This window comes from Cyanistes caeruleus, chromosome 2 (assembly GCF_971803275.1).
Source record: "Cyanistes caeruleus chromosome 2, bCyaCae1.hap1.1, whole genome shotgun sequence".
In the NCBI taxonomy this organism is placed as follows: Eukaryota; Metazoa; Chordata; class Aves; order Passeriformes; family Paridae; genus Cyanistes; species Cyanistes caeruleus.
This window is the reverse complement of record NC_141702.1, coordinates 103,086,091-103,100,191: the sequence shown is the minus strand read 5'-3', so window position 1 is coordinate 103,100,191 and position 14,101 is coordinate 103,086,091. Positions and strand designations below refer to the sequence as shown.

Here is a 14,101-nt window from a genome sequence, read left to right as displayed (position 1 = left end):
CTTTTCCTTACATTTGTCCTTGTTGCACATGCTGCTAAAGGTACTGGACTAGAATAGTAAAGATCATCTTGATACTGTTAAAAGCAAAATGTATGGGTTTGAAATTACTGCTGTGAAACTGCAATGCTAATAAGTGAAATTTTTGACAGTAAAATCAAAAGTAGTACCCAAAAGTTTATTTAACAATTGCTGGTGTATAACCTGAATTAATAAGGTGTGTATTTGCCTACAGCAATGTTTAATTCTTTTTTTGTAGTCTGAAATTTCGTGCAAGGGAAAACCAAATTCAGTGCTGCAGTTCACATGTTCAGTAGTAAATCTAGAGAATAGGTGCTCTTTCTGTTTCTGTGCTGCTCATAAAATGCCTAAGTGGATATTTAAGCCATCTTGCTAAGATTTGATTCTGTGACAATTTTCAGTAACTCTCACACCAATCTAAGAAAGTCCATCCTAAAGAAGTGTAGCAATATTTTAAATCCTTCAGTGCATCAACCAGTCTTTGGTAACTTGTCAGCTGGAACTTTGGTAGGCAGAGAGTGTTTTGGTAGGCGTTTTCAGTAAGTGAAATGGCTGCTTTAGCAATTTTTTTGAGGTATATTTAATTGTTGTTTACTTTAAGCAGAAGGTTTGTGGTTCATTTAATTCCTGTGTATTGTGTACGCAGAGGTTAAAGGGTTCTGACCCCCAATAATCTTGAGAAAGTTAGCAAAATTTCTTGAGAGAAAACAAAAGAACATATTCAGCTTGGGAATGTTTGAAATTACTTGAATTTTCCTTAAAATCTGACTGTTGGAAACAGCTGTAGAAGATGGGGTGATCAGAGTATTAAAAACAATTATTCTCTGAGTGGCCTCACTTGTAGTTGCAGTTGCCCTTGAGGTTCTCACCTGTAAAATGCAGCCCTAAACAATGAGTATCTTTGTCTTTCAGAATAAATCCAGGATTTTGAGGTGTCTGCAGCCTTGGTTCTGGTTGCTTGCTTTGATTTTTGTCAAAGAGCAGGTGTCATTGGTGGTGATGTTCTCTGCTACACTGTCAGTGTAACAAAATACTGCATCACCTTTGGCCTTGACTTTCCCCTGCCCTCTCACCCCTCTTCCCCAGTAGGTCTGACCTGCTTTAACCAAGGTCTCTTGTGCTGATGCCTTGATCTGCTTCAAAATGTGGCACTGAGGGGGAGCAGATATCATTGATGTAAGGAGTCCTAAAGAGCACTTTTAGAGTTCACATTGTGTAAAACAGTTGCTGATCTGGCCCTTTGGCTATAGATACTTTCCTCAAATTGCTTATCCATAGGGCAAAGGGATTAATAAGTAGAGCATCTCTCAATATCAGACTCTTTTAGGGAGCCTGGGCTGTTCTGAGGTCTTGATTCTACCTGCCCCTACAGCAGTAGGTTTTTGTAAACTGTTTCATGCATCCAGTTTCACTTACCTTTTTCCAGATGGTGAAATTCAGAGGTTGCTGAGGTCTGTTTAAAAATGTTTTCTGACCTAGAGGAGTACAGAGGATTTTTGAGATTTCTCTTAGATGTATTGGGGCACCCTCTCCAACAAGCTTTTGTCTTCATTCATCCAGTGGAAAATGCTGATAGAATTTAATTTGATGTGAGCTCCCCTGGGTATATACTGTAAAAGTACTTCCAACATAAGAGTCCTGTGTTTATTTAACATCAATATTCTTTTCCAGTGCTGTCAGAACCTGCTGGAAGGTGCCACAGCACATACTTTAGGCCTTCTGATACAATTTTCTAGTCAGTGTTGATGGCTTGCTCTGCCAGGATGAGGAAAATTTCATAGAAAGAGAAGGTGTTAGAAGAAGTCTCTCTTGAATAGCCTTGGATTTTTTTCCTACTTCTCTACATTTGCCAAGTCTCTCTCAGCAAGCAGCTTGTTAAACTAGCTTTGTTTGAGTGAGTTAGTCACGGGGAGCTGCTGTGTGAAACACTAGTACTCTGTTTGCCAGAATGGGATTTCTTTCACCTGGTAGGACTGGAGAGCCTGCTCCTGATTTCTGCAGGGAGGGTGTGAGTTCTCCCAGCAGAAGTCAGGGATAATTTACAGGGATTAAGCAAAGCACACTTAGAAACTGGCCAGTCAGCAGAATTTTCTCCTCAGAGCTTCCACAGAGCTAGATGATGCAGTTGTTGTTATTCAGAATCAATAAGTATTTTAAAACAAGTGTGTCCTGCCTAAAATCAGGCCTTTTCTCTTTGTAGCAAACAGAAAAGACTTAAGCTGTAGGCTTTTATTGTTTCCTGAAACATGCAAGTAGAACTCTTGAATCTACTGAAACCCCATGGTGTTAAAGGTGCTAAAACTGAACAAAATTAAGACCTATTATAGCTTTTAAAGGTAGTGTTTCTCCCCCTAATAGACGGGAATCTCCATGGAAAAATCTGCTTGCTTCTGAAAACAGGTTCTATGATTCATTAAACAGGTATCATCCTGTTGGGATTTGAGACTTCCTAATAACCCCTTTGACCAGTTCAGGGTTGGACTTTTTCTACATGGGTTGGTAATCACCACATGCACCACCACATTCCTCCTCCACATTTTGTTTGTCCAGGTGAGCCCATTTTTGGACTGGTTAAAAGCAGATGGTGTCAAAGGCAAATTGAGATGGCTTAAGAACCAAGTATGAATTAATATACAATACTGGTTTTCTGGCAGTCTCCACCTACAAAGGTCCAAATTCCTGTTGAATTTGCCAGGATTTAGTGGACCATTTGCAGTGTTTTAAGAAGCCGGTTTTCAAAACTGTGAGTTTAGATATAGAGGAACAGGAATTAATTTTCTAGGCGTGTTTTCACGTCTGCTTTTTGATTAAAGACTTTCAAAACTTAAATCAATGTTTCTATTTGGAACATATTCACAAATTAGTTAACATCATGTGTATTTTTACTGGAGATCTAAGTTTCACTCTCTAGTGATCATAAAGTACTGACATTGAAACCCTTCAGGTTTTGAGACCTTTCCAGAGGTAACTGTGTTACAGAGCCCCTCAGAATTACCGAGTCAAATTCCAGCTTTGTTTTACATGAAGACACTTGTTGTGGTGATTACTTAATCTTTTTTGTATGAAAAGTTCCCCTTTTAGCTGCTTATCTTGGGTGGTGTATTCTGCATGTTGGCATGAATAAAATCTTTCCTTTGCATGCTTGATTGAAGGTGTGTTAGGCACTCAGGGTTGCTTCACTGTCCTGTGAGGCAATGCTATGAAAAACCACACGGGAGAGCTCTTTAGCCACATTGGGATCAGATAGCTGGCAAGTTTTTGTTCACTAAGTTTCAATAGTTAATGCTTTGTTAAATGACAACTGCATTCAGGCTGAAAAAAGGAAAAAAAAAAAAAAAAAAAAAAATCATAATTTGGGGAGGAATACAGCTGGATTTTCCTGAGATTAGAAATCATCTGTTTTTCTAATTATGGTATTTCAGTATTTGAATTAAGAATGTCTTGCATTTTGGAAAACAAAAAGGGAACAAACACATTGTCAAGACTGAGGGGCAGTGTTCATAAAGAAGGTTTCCTGTGGAGATTTTTAGCAGCAGTAGATAGTTATGGTAGGTAAAACTGATTTTTTGTTCTAAAAATATGAAGAAACAGTTTCCATAGAGCTTTTCTTTGAAGTCATCTTATTAATACATTAAATTCATAAGTAATTTAAAAAAAAATTAAAGTACACTATTATTTGGGCTTTTCCATTAAGGCAAGGTTCCTGTTACCAATTGCCAGAAGCTGCATTTAAGAGGATTTTTTTCAGTCATGTTGGATAAATGTCATGCCATAGTGTATGAGAACAGAACTAGAGTCAGTGGAAATGATCAGAAATGATATATGAATTACCTGAAAAACTCAGCTGTTCTGCCTGGAGTAGGTCAAGGCTCACAATTTCAGGTGTAAACTTCAAGTAACTCTTTAAATACCAGGTACCTGATGAAACAGCAATTGCCAAAGATCTCAGCTGATGAATGTTTTTGAGCAAGGAATTCTTCCATACTGAACAAAGCACTGTAACATGTGGAGTTTTGTAAAAGATCATAAGCTGTGGTTTGCCTTCATAGCATTAGTGCACACAGTAGTAGGTTCTCTGGTGGTTACAAGGTGAATTCTGTTTCCCAGCTTCTTTCTCTATCAAGTTATCGAATATTTCATCTTCTGTCTAATGCGGTGGATTGTGTGCTTAACTTTGGTGTGTTTCAAGCAATAGTAATTAGCAATTTCTCTCTGATAACTTACATTTAAACTGTGTGGACTTCAGTCTTTACAGCTGTGACAGCTGAGGCTTGTGATCCCAAGGGAAGAACAAGTATCAAACCAACATTTTGATGTGTGCACCTTTTTCTGTTGGGAGTCACATTCTGAGTGTTGTTCTTCAGTTAGCAAGTCAGAAAATAGTCCTGTCAGGTTGTAAAAATCAACAAGACAATCTAGTGTGAGGTTCATTCAGCTCTTAATGAACAAAGGATCATTTCCCTATGGATAAACTCCTGTCTTGTAAGGGAAAATGCGTGAAAACTCAAAGCAGTGATTTTTTAAAACAAAAAAAGAAATAAAGTGGGTTTTTTGTTGTTGTTGTTCCTGTCCACCTTTGTTGCAGTAAATCAGTCTGCACCCTCATGAAACAAATGCAGAAAAATGCAGTGCTAAATGAATTCCTCCTGTGTATGAATTTTGAAGGGACACACTGAGTGTAGGCCAGGCTATTTTGTTCAGAGATGCCATGTACAAGGGCAGTGAAGTAGGACCCAGCTTAGTCTGCTTTATACTCTGCCCTTCCTTAAGCTTAGCCTACTGTGATAATTCTAAACATCGGGGAAACCTCTTGAGATGAATTGTCAGAAATTTTATCTACAGCTCCTTTTTGGCTTGAAGTTTTATAGGGAGGGGGAATGCTAGCCAAGATGTAAAATGTATTTAAGAACAGAAGAATATTCCTCCCTCTTCGAGGAACTCTTGGTATTCCTGCTGTGAAACATCCAGGCTCTGTCTCTGCTCATAGCTCTAGTGAGTCCATGAGTCTGAGTTACCTTTGCATGAAAGCAGGGATCAGGAAAGAGAAGTGGAAAGGCAGGAAACTCCCTTTTTTTGGAATCTGTGTTAAAAATGCAGGGTGATCTGGGTAAGCAAGTTGTTGATGTCTAAAACAGAGCATCTCATAAGCAAACATCAAAGGTGACATAGTCCAAAACATTAGAACTTCCTCTCAAGTGTCACCTGATGAATCTTGCTACTGTTACAGTATTCGATTTCAGTAGCTTTAGAAAGCAACTGATGGAATAATTGAGGTTGCAGAGGAGTTGGATAACACTGCTTGGGTCTGTCAACTGTTGAAAATCCCCCAGGGTGATTGCTCAGCACTCATACAGTCAGAATCAACATGCAGTCATTAGCTGGTGGGAGTGCTTCCTTGGAAGAGCCTCTTTTGAATGAGCAAGCAGTTAAAAAAAGGAAAGTACTTGACATTTGAAGGCATTCAGCTTTTCATGCCCATTATGAAGAAGTCAGAAACCACTGACAGTGAAATCTGTCTGCTGCTTTGAAAGTTCTTGTTTTGAACTAATAACCCTTATGATAATTAATATTCCCAGTGTGTGGAAAACATTCTTGGGTGGTGTTTTCTATTCTGCGTGGTATTTTGGGTCTGCTTGATTCTTCCCATCCTCCCACTCCCAACGTTTTTTTTTTCCATTCTGATTTTTACCATGTTTTTGTTATCAAATGTCATCAGTTTTGATGGGGGAGTTCTATATATCCTGTATTAATGAGCAGCCAGTAACTCATGGATGTATTTTTGTGCTGCAGACCAAAATCTACACCCACGGGACAGCCCAGTGCCAACGGAGTACAGTCAGAAGGTCTAGATTATGACAGATTGAAGCAGGTATGTGTACAATGCTTTAAAAAAGATTGCTATATAAATTGAATATAAGGATTTGCAGCTGTCCAATACAAATTTTAACTGTTTTGTTAGCCAGTTCTAAAGTCAATGATTTAGCAATTACTAGTCTTTATTTTTGCCTGACCATGTGTCAGTATTCTGAGGAGCTGGAGCCTTAGGATGGTGGCTTAGCCAAAGTTCCTGCTTTTGCATGAGGCAGCACACACAGGATGGTGTTGACATTAGAGATGGAACTGGGAAATCAGTTTGCCTGGAAACCTCTCCCTCTCTTCTGTGTACCCAAACAAGCAACAAGACCTTGGGGCAGCTGCAGCAGAACAAGTGTCACCATGTTCTAATATCAGATGTGAGCACCCGTGGTCACAAGTTTGGTGGTGGAAAAGCATCCAGGGATGCTGTCCTTTGTGTAACTCTCCAGTTCAAGAGCAGAGGAATCCTGTGGGAATTGCAGAGTTGGAGGTGAAGGATCTCCAAGCAGTGTTTGGATCAGTGGGTCCATCCCCAAGGGGGGAGGGAGATTCTGGTGCAGGCTGCAGCTTGCTGGGTAATTCTAGAGCCAGTTTTACTTGGGTAGCAACTTCTGGTTGCTTCTAGACCGTGTTCCCACGTAGTGGTTGGCTTTAGGTTGGGCCATGGATTGGTTCTGGTTGGTTGAACAGGTAGTTCTAGAGTGGCTTCTGGCCTGATGAGTAGTTCTGGAGGAGCTTAGAAGAAGGCAGGGACAGCACTTCCCTCTGTTGCCTTCATTCCATCACATTCCACAGGGACTGGGACCTTGATACCTTGATTACTCTTGTTTGTTTGTTTGTTTGTTTTTCCTTGGAATACTTCCTTGGCTTGTGGTGTTTAGTGACCTTTCTTTGCATTCCACATCATATTTCACCTCTAGCAAAGCTTTCTCACTCTTCTCCCTTCTCCTTTCATAAATTCTACAGGAATCAATTTGTGGCACTTCTAGAGACTGTTTTTTTCTGCATTGTACCTGCACTAATAATCTTGTAGGGATGCCTTAGGTTTTGAGGATTAACTCAGAAGCTATGCCTCTTGTAAGGGTTAAGGATTAATGGGAAGGATTGTAGTGGGAGAATTCTAGATTTGTCTCTGCAGAAATTTAAAGGTGGCAAAACTAACCTGTTTGCTAATCTGTTATTTATGCTCTGACACATTTTAGGACATTTTAGATGAAATGAGAAAGGAGTTAACAAAATTAAAGGAAGAACTCATTGATGGTAAGTATTGCTCTGTTCACTGCTGCTGCTCAGTTTTAGAGTAGCTGCAGGTGCTCTAAAATGTAAATACAATATATTGGTAGCCTGACAGTGATTTATTGGTAAAAGTAGCTTTGTTCTTCATCTGGTGGCAAACCTACTTGTACCAGACCTGTTCCAATTGATGTGCTTCAGTGATTTCTCTCTGGGGGGTTTTAGTGAAACATTGACACCAATGTGTCTTTGAAGAGTGGTTGAAGTGATGCTGTATTCGAGTGATTTGAAGTTACCTTTAGTATCATGTGGTGGTAGGTGGGTTATTTTTAAATAATCCAGAGCTGCTGAGGCATGCATGTATTTCAAAACTAGTAACATTCAGAGGAGAATTGTGTTTCCAGCTTTCAGTTACCTCTTTGATCTGTAACATAAAAGTCAAAGAAAAGAATTCTCACAGTTTTCATTTTTATTTTAACAGAAGCTACTTTCCTGTGTAGTCTTCTGTACTTAAGGGAAATCATTGAGAAAGCATAATATTAAAGGTCCACCTGTCAGGAATGAAATAAAACTCTGTCTATGATGTATTACCTTGGTGGAAGTGGGAACTAAAAATTAAGATTCCAACATAAATTTTACAGGAAGAAAAAGTTAGTGCCTGGTTGATAATGCAGCTTGTCTGAAGCCACATGGGGCTGCTGTAAGAGCAGGATGAGCCTGCTTTGAGGGGTCAGTGTTGTGTTCCAGCTTCCTGCCCTTTGTTTGATTTGCTAACTCTGTCTCTGTCTCTCTGCAGCTATCAGGCAGGAGCTCAGCAAGTCCAACACTGCATAGAAAGACTCGTACTAAGCCGATGTGACTCTTTAACTTGATATAAAACTGATTACGTTTTGTGAGCTGTTAGAAGAAAACGGAGACAGACAGACAGACACTTGGAAGGAGGGAGGAACAACCTATTCTGAAAAGCTTCAGACACATCACTCTGGTGATAATGCTATTCCCCTCCTAGTTTGCAGCTTTTTTCTGACCTTTACAGCGGGGTGGAAAAGACTCTTAAAGTTACTGTAATGATTATGCAGAAATTCCTACATCTATCAGACAAGATCACAGTGCTTTGAAGTCTACTCATGTCAAGATAAAATTGCACATGTTTCAGAATTTGTTGTCAAGACAAAAAAAAAAACAGGGAAAAGCTTGGGAAGGCTTTTCAGAGAGGTTTTCTTTATTAATGAAGGAGTTAGCAAGTTATACTGTTGTACTTCAAATGTATCTCAGGTTTGTCTTCCTATCATATCTGACATTTCCATGAGTAATTTAAGAGATCAGATGTGTAGAGGTTCGGTTCACAAGACAAGGAACAATTAGAGATGTGTGCTTTTAAAGGGCAATATTTGTAAGTAAGGATGACCTAGACGGTGATGACATATCAAGATTTTGGAATTTTATGATAGGAAGCCTCTCTAGTTAGCCTTCATGCAATTTTCTAGGAAAATAAAAAATAAAAAAAAAGCAAATACAGTCCAGAGTTTAAAGATGTAGATGCCTTCCTACATTGTTACGATGCTTTACCAAATCTAAGACTTCGACATAAAGCGAATCAGCAGTCAAATGTAAATCATTAGTATGTTGTAGATTTACAGTAGATTTTGGGGCTTTTTTTAGATTTATGCATGTGGACATTTTGTAATGTAACACAACACAGCCAGCTTTTTAATTAAAAGAAAAATTGCATGTCACAGAGTAGCCTTTTCATTTGTAAGGCTTAATTTATGCCCAGAAAGATGTGGGAAGAGGGAGGGGGAAGGTGACACATTTTTATTACTTTCTACACTTTTTCTTCATCTTACATGCATGTGTAATAATGAGGAAAACATGACTTTTATCAGTAACCATGTTAATGGAACCAGGTACTTGATCCTTTTGTATCTTTTTTCAGTTTTCTATTTGAAATTCAGTAATAACTTCCAGTATGGTTCTGAAACTCCCAGGTGAACCAAACTCGTTTCTCGGTGAGAGAAAAAATGTTGTAGGCATCCGACTTGCTGAGGGTGCCCCTGTGTAAGTGCGTTGTCCTTCACCTTTTCACCATGACCCTCTGCTTCACTCTTTTCTGAGACTTTTTTTTTTTTGGTTGTTTAATGTAGAACAAACAGAACAGCAGTAGTTACCTGACAGCGATCAGGTCACAGTAAATGGCCCCTTCTCCTCCTAATTTATCCGCCACCCTCCTTTCCAAAAAAACTCAAAACCAACGAAAAACCCCTGCAGCTCCACACAATGCAAATCCCAAAAAAAAAAACCAGCAATGATATGCCATTGATTTTGCTCAACAATTTGGGAATCATTTTTAGGGGAGGTGATACCTCTCTCTTTCCCAGGGTTTTCAATCTTACAAGTGTAAATTTTTATTTTTTTAATTTTGTTTTTTAATGAGGTAAAGTTCAGTGGGATAGAAATTCTGCAAATTGGCTCTGTAGTGCTTTGGACAAAGAATATGGATCAAAATCTTCCCATTACCTTTGCACTATCCATTTTTTCCAAGCTGTGTTTGCTTTGGGATCTGTGCTGATCCAGAAGAAAAGTTTACCTACAATTTGTGGAGAGATTTGCTTATGAGTACAGGCAGCTCCATTCGTGGCACAGATGTTTTCAATAACAGACTGTCTAGAGTGCTGAGCACCAAAGCAAAACAGCACTTAACAGCTTCAGAAAGGCTTCAATAGGAAATTTGTCTCCCATTCAAACATTGCCTGATCTTACAGGTTCAGATTTTAAGGGAAGAGGACAGTGGAAATATTGCCTAACTCCATTTATTCTTTTTTTTTCAATAAAGAGGAGAAACAACATCACTTTTCTGCATGCATTTATTGAAGGCATTCAAAAGAAAAAATCCATAGTAAGCTTGTCAAGTACTGTTTTTTCTCAAAACAAGAGGAGGCATTTTCATCTTTGTTGATGTAGCTTTTTGTTTTACACAGACTTTTGAGCAGTAAGGATGTTTACCCTTGTCAGAAATCACGTTTGATTCGTTTCTAGGAGGGTTCAGGAGTTACATAGTGGAATAGCATGGATGGCTATAAGTGGTCCAAAATTAAAGGCTGAACTTCTAGATTGTGCAAGGAACTGGCTTATGCACTAAACGTTTTGTGCCTTGGTCTACAATTAACATGATTTCTGTTTAAAAGAAAAAGGAACAGTTGTTGTCTTTTTGTGCTGCTTCTACATTCATACTTTCTGTAATCCCAGTCTGAAGAACTGGTTCTTTCCAGAAAATCTGATTGAATTAAAGATTACTGTAGACATTTCCTGACCTACTGACAGTTGCGCCGTTTCCAGAGATTTCAGTATTGAAAATGAACTGCAGAAGCTACGATTATTTTGCTTACTGGTGACTAAGTTCTTTAAAAACCATATTGTGGTGGTTCTGTGCTTTTGTACAATGGATGTCTTAAGCTGAGGGCAGTTTAAGGGATCCTTCCTAATGCCAGGAGGGCGTTGCTTTCCTCAACACTGTGATCTGACCTGTGATAAACCTGCACTATAGACAAGTGGCTACCGAGTCAACTGCAAACCAACTGAATGTAAAACCCTTAGTGCTGGTGCTGAAATCTCTTCAGACAGTCATAATGATTTCCAGTTCGTTGTTTTAAAGTTATCAAGTGTCAATCAAAGACTGAAGCTGTTCACTAATGAATGTTGACTTTTCATGCATTTAGGTTTACCTTCTTTTTAGTTTCTCAGTTCATTCTCTGCTATTTTTATCATATTGTGTCATTTTAAATTTCTTACATGCTAACGTTTTGTTTGAGCGAATGAAATAAAATTGCAATATATACATGTTGCCACCATTTATTTCTGGAACCTCGTATAAGACCCTCAGAGATTTACCACTCAAAGTCCCCAAATTTTTAATGACGGTGATCTTTCCTTACTCTTTGATTCCACCTCTCCTTTCTGTTTCTCCATCAGAAGGTCCAGTAGAGAGCAGTGAAGACTTAACCTTATAAAGAATGTAACTGCAGGGACTGTGTACGTTCATGAATGGTAACTGCTGTACATAAATTAAAATTCATTTCAAATGTACGATGTAATTTACATTCTCACATGGTATACACACACTTTGGTCTCTGTGTCCACAGAGAACATGGGAGGGAGAAGGAAAGACAAGGGGGGGAAATAATTGCAGTCAGTCTGACTTCTTTTGCTGCTTTTATGTTCATGACTTATTTTCAATACCTGTAATAAAGCAAACCTACCATGGCAGATCATCAGAGGCTTCTGTGCACTAAGGACAGTTTTGCTCAATTTGTCTTAGAGCAGAATACTGAGCAGAGCTGTTCAGATGTCCTTGACTTGACTTGGCTGCTGCTGTTGTTTGGCAAACCTTGGTCCCAGTGCCAAGTTTGGCACCAACCTTAGTGAGTTTTAAAGGTTTGGGATTTTTTAAATTAAATTATCACTAGATTCTAAAATGGTCTGCTGTTCTTGGGGCAGTGTTTAGGCACCAAGTGTAAACATTTCTGATGTAAATGTCCTAATAGTGTTACCAACTCAGTCCATCGGTGTCAAGATACGGATAGTAGCTACTTTTTAAAATTGTGCATTAAAAAGAAGGGAGATGGTCTGTGGTTGGTCAAAGTGGGGATTTTCATGGGCTCTTCTGAAAGGGTTTAATTTGGCTCAGTTCCAATGCTGAGTATTTCTTGCCAATGTCTTTTATATCTAGTTATACAAAGAAAATGAGAAATCAAGAGGATTCCCTCAGTTTTCAGTAGGTGAACAAGATGGGAACCAAGAAAAATTTTTCCCAAACTGGCTTTTTACCAAAGACTTAATAGTTCCTTTTAAGGCTGTAAATTTCTTGATTCTGTAGGCTGTTGCTGGGTAGGAGGTGATGGATAGAGGGTAAAAAGGGGTGATTTAGAGGAACTGGGTGGGGCCAGTTCAAAGTTCATGACAAACAGGCTAAAGATCACTTAAATTGTTTCTCTTAGGTTTTGAGAAATGAGGCTTCTTTTACATGCTATCTTGGAATCTTAAAGGAGGGGGAAGTAGTATGTTTAATCAATACTGTCACAACATGTATTTGCATGATCAGAAGAGCATGTTTTTAAGTCAGTCTTTATAAGGACCTACCAGGAGTTAATATTTATTTAAACACTATGGAAATGGTCAATGAGACTGTTGAAATTGATACATCAGGAGATATATTCAAGTCAGTCTATGTATATAATCTTAGTTAAAAACATGTGCAATAGAAATTGATGTAATTTTCCAAGATATGGCAGAGGAGGGATGGTTCTGGATGTTGGAAGAGCTCAGGCAAACCTTACAGTCACAGCCCAGTCTGCAGGATACCTGGTACTCAGCACCTTCCATTGCTCAGGGCCTTCCTTGGGTTGTTGGTTGTCACGGTGATGCTGAAAGTCAAGGACCTTTGGAAATTGCCTCCCTTTTATAACTGGATCCCAGTTGAACTCTGTCATTATATAACTGTGTTTTCTAACATCTGTGTTGTAGAGCTTGTTGTCCTGGATCTTAGTGAATATTATTCTCATGTCCTACTGATAAACTCTTCAGTGCAGAAGATGTGGAGCAGCTGCTGCAGCTGGGCTGTGCTGCTGCTCTGGCTGTGGCAGCTGCAAGCTGATACTTTCTCTGAGATGCATAATTTTGCCATCATTGCAACTCAGTGATGGGCACCACCTTTCTCAGCCTGTTTTAGAGCTGTCACCTGTGTGACATTTTCACTTCTCTTTGTGACTGCAGGTCTCTCCCTCAGCTGCTCAAGCACAGTGGAGTTGGAAGGGATCTCCCATCATCATCTGATATTTACCATCTTTAATGTAACTTTTCATCACCAACCAGCTGGAGCCACTTAAGCCTCCAGCTATTCCCTGACAACATCAACTCAGCAATAAAGTTGTCTGTGCTAATGTGCTCTAAGTATGCTGAACTGCTTTCCCTTGCAGACTCTCTGGAATTGTCCTGCTGACACAGGCAGAGGGAAAAAAAGTACTGAGGAAGTGGGTACAGGAAGAGGAGTGTAAGGGATTCTGGAAGCGTTCAGGCTACCTGCAGGGAAGGATGCTGCTGGAATGAACAGGGATGCAGGAGGCTTGAAAACACAAACAGCTTTTAACCCTACTCTGGATGCTGATGGAATCCACAAATTGAGATAGTCAGGAGGGGTGGCTTTCTGGGCAGTCTGAAGGCTGCTTGCCCATCACTTTTTAAACAGGAAGTTTAAAAATTTTTTTTAAAAATTTCTGTTATTTGACATTTTTTCCCCAGTCCTGTTATTGTGAAACCTGTTAGACTCTACACAGCCCAGTAAGCCCTGTGATACTGCAGAACCAGCCCCAAAAGCCCCCCTGAGGAAAAAAATGCATCCTGACTGGATCTAGGGGTGTCTGTCACTGCCAGGAAGCCTTGTAGTTGGAGAAGCTGAGAATCAGAATTGTACACAGCTTTTAGACTGAAATCTTTCTCTCTGCCAGTGCCAGGCCAATTCTGCTCGGTAATCTTTGCTCCACTAATGAGAGAAGCTCTGCTTGGCTCTCAGTGCCAGGCTAACACTGCAGTGTAGGAAGCAGAGAGGGGTCCAAGGAGCCCAGTGCTGATGGAGTTGGTTCATCAAGGAGTTTATGGGGTAAGTGAAAAATCCTTCACTTGTTCAGAGTGAGTGATGACAGAAATGCGGCCAGAGTGTTTGGATTCTCAGAGGTGAGAACCTTTTTTATATCCTGCTCTTACTTTCCATCCTATTAGCTGTGTGGGAGTGAATGTCTCAGTCACAGAGCCAGTTAATGTGTTCCACCTCCCAGAGGTGAGAAGTTGGAGTCAGGCACTCAGAAAACTGGGATTGGTGAAGTGAGGAGGAGGTGACCACCATGCCCAGGAGTTCAATCCTGTTGGACTCTGGAAGTTCAGGACTTGGGAGGTGCAGTGCCTAATAAATGCTGTGTCTCCAGTGCAGTCCACTGTGGATGTG

General features: G+C 39.7%; 1 protein-coding gene across 8 annotated transcripts in view; it reads left to right on the top strand.

The window, feature by feature from the left end:
• The window catches only part of ENAH (ENAH actin regulator), an 89,757-nt gene extending 78,815 nt beyond the window's left edge, over positions 1 to 10,942 (top strand). For 5 of the 8 annotated variants that reach the window (XM_086878876.1, XM_086878874.1, XM_086878871.1 and 2 more), the window contains 4 exons: positions 2,377 to 2,439; positions 5,809 to 5,887; positions 7,077 to 7,134; positions 7,904 to 10,942. In XM_086878876.1, coding sequence (XP_086735002.1) covers positions 2,377 to 2,439; positions 5,809 to 5,887; positions 7,077 to 7,134; positions 7,904 to 7,941 — 238 coding nt within the window. In that variant the 3' untranslated portion in view covers positions 7,942 to 10,942. The remainder of the gene's footprint in view (positions 1 to 2,376; positions 2,440 to 5,808; positions 5,888 to 7,076; positions 7,135 to 7,903) is intronic. The other 3 variants (XM_086878877.1, XM_086878875.1, XM_086878872.1) reach the window with 1 other exon arrangement.
• Positions 10,943 to 14,101: the final 3,159 nt, after the last annotated feature.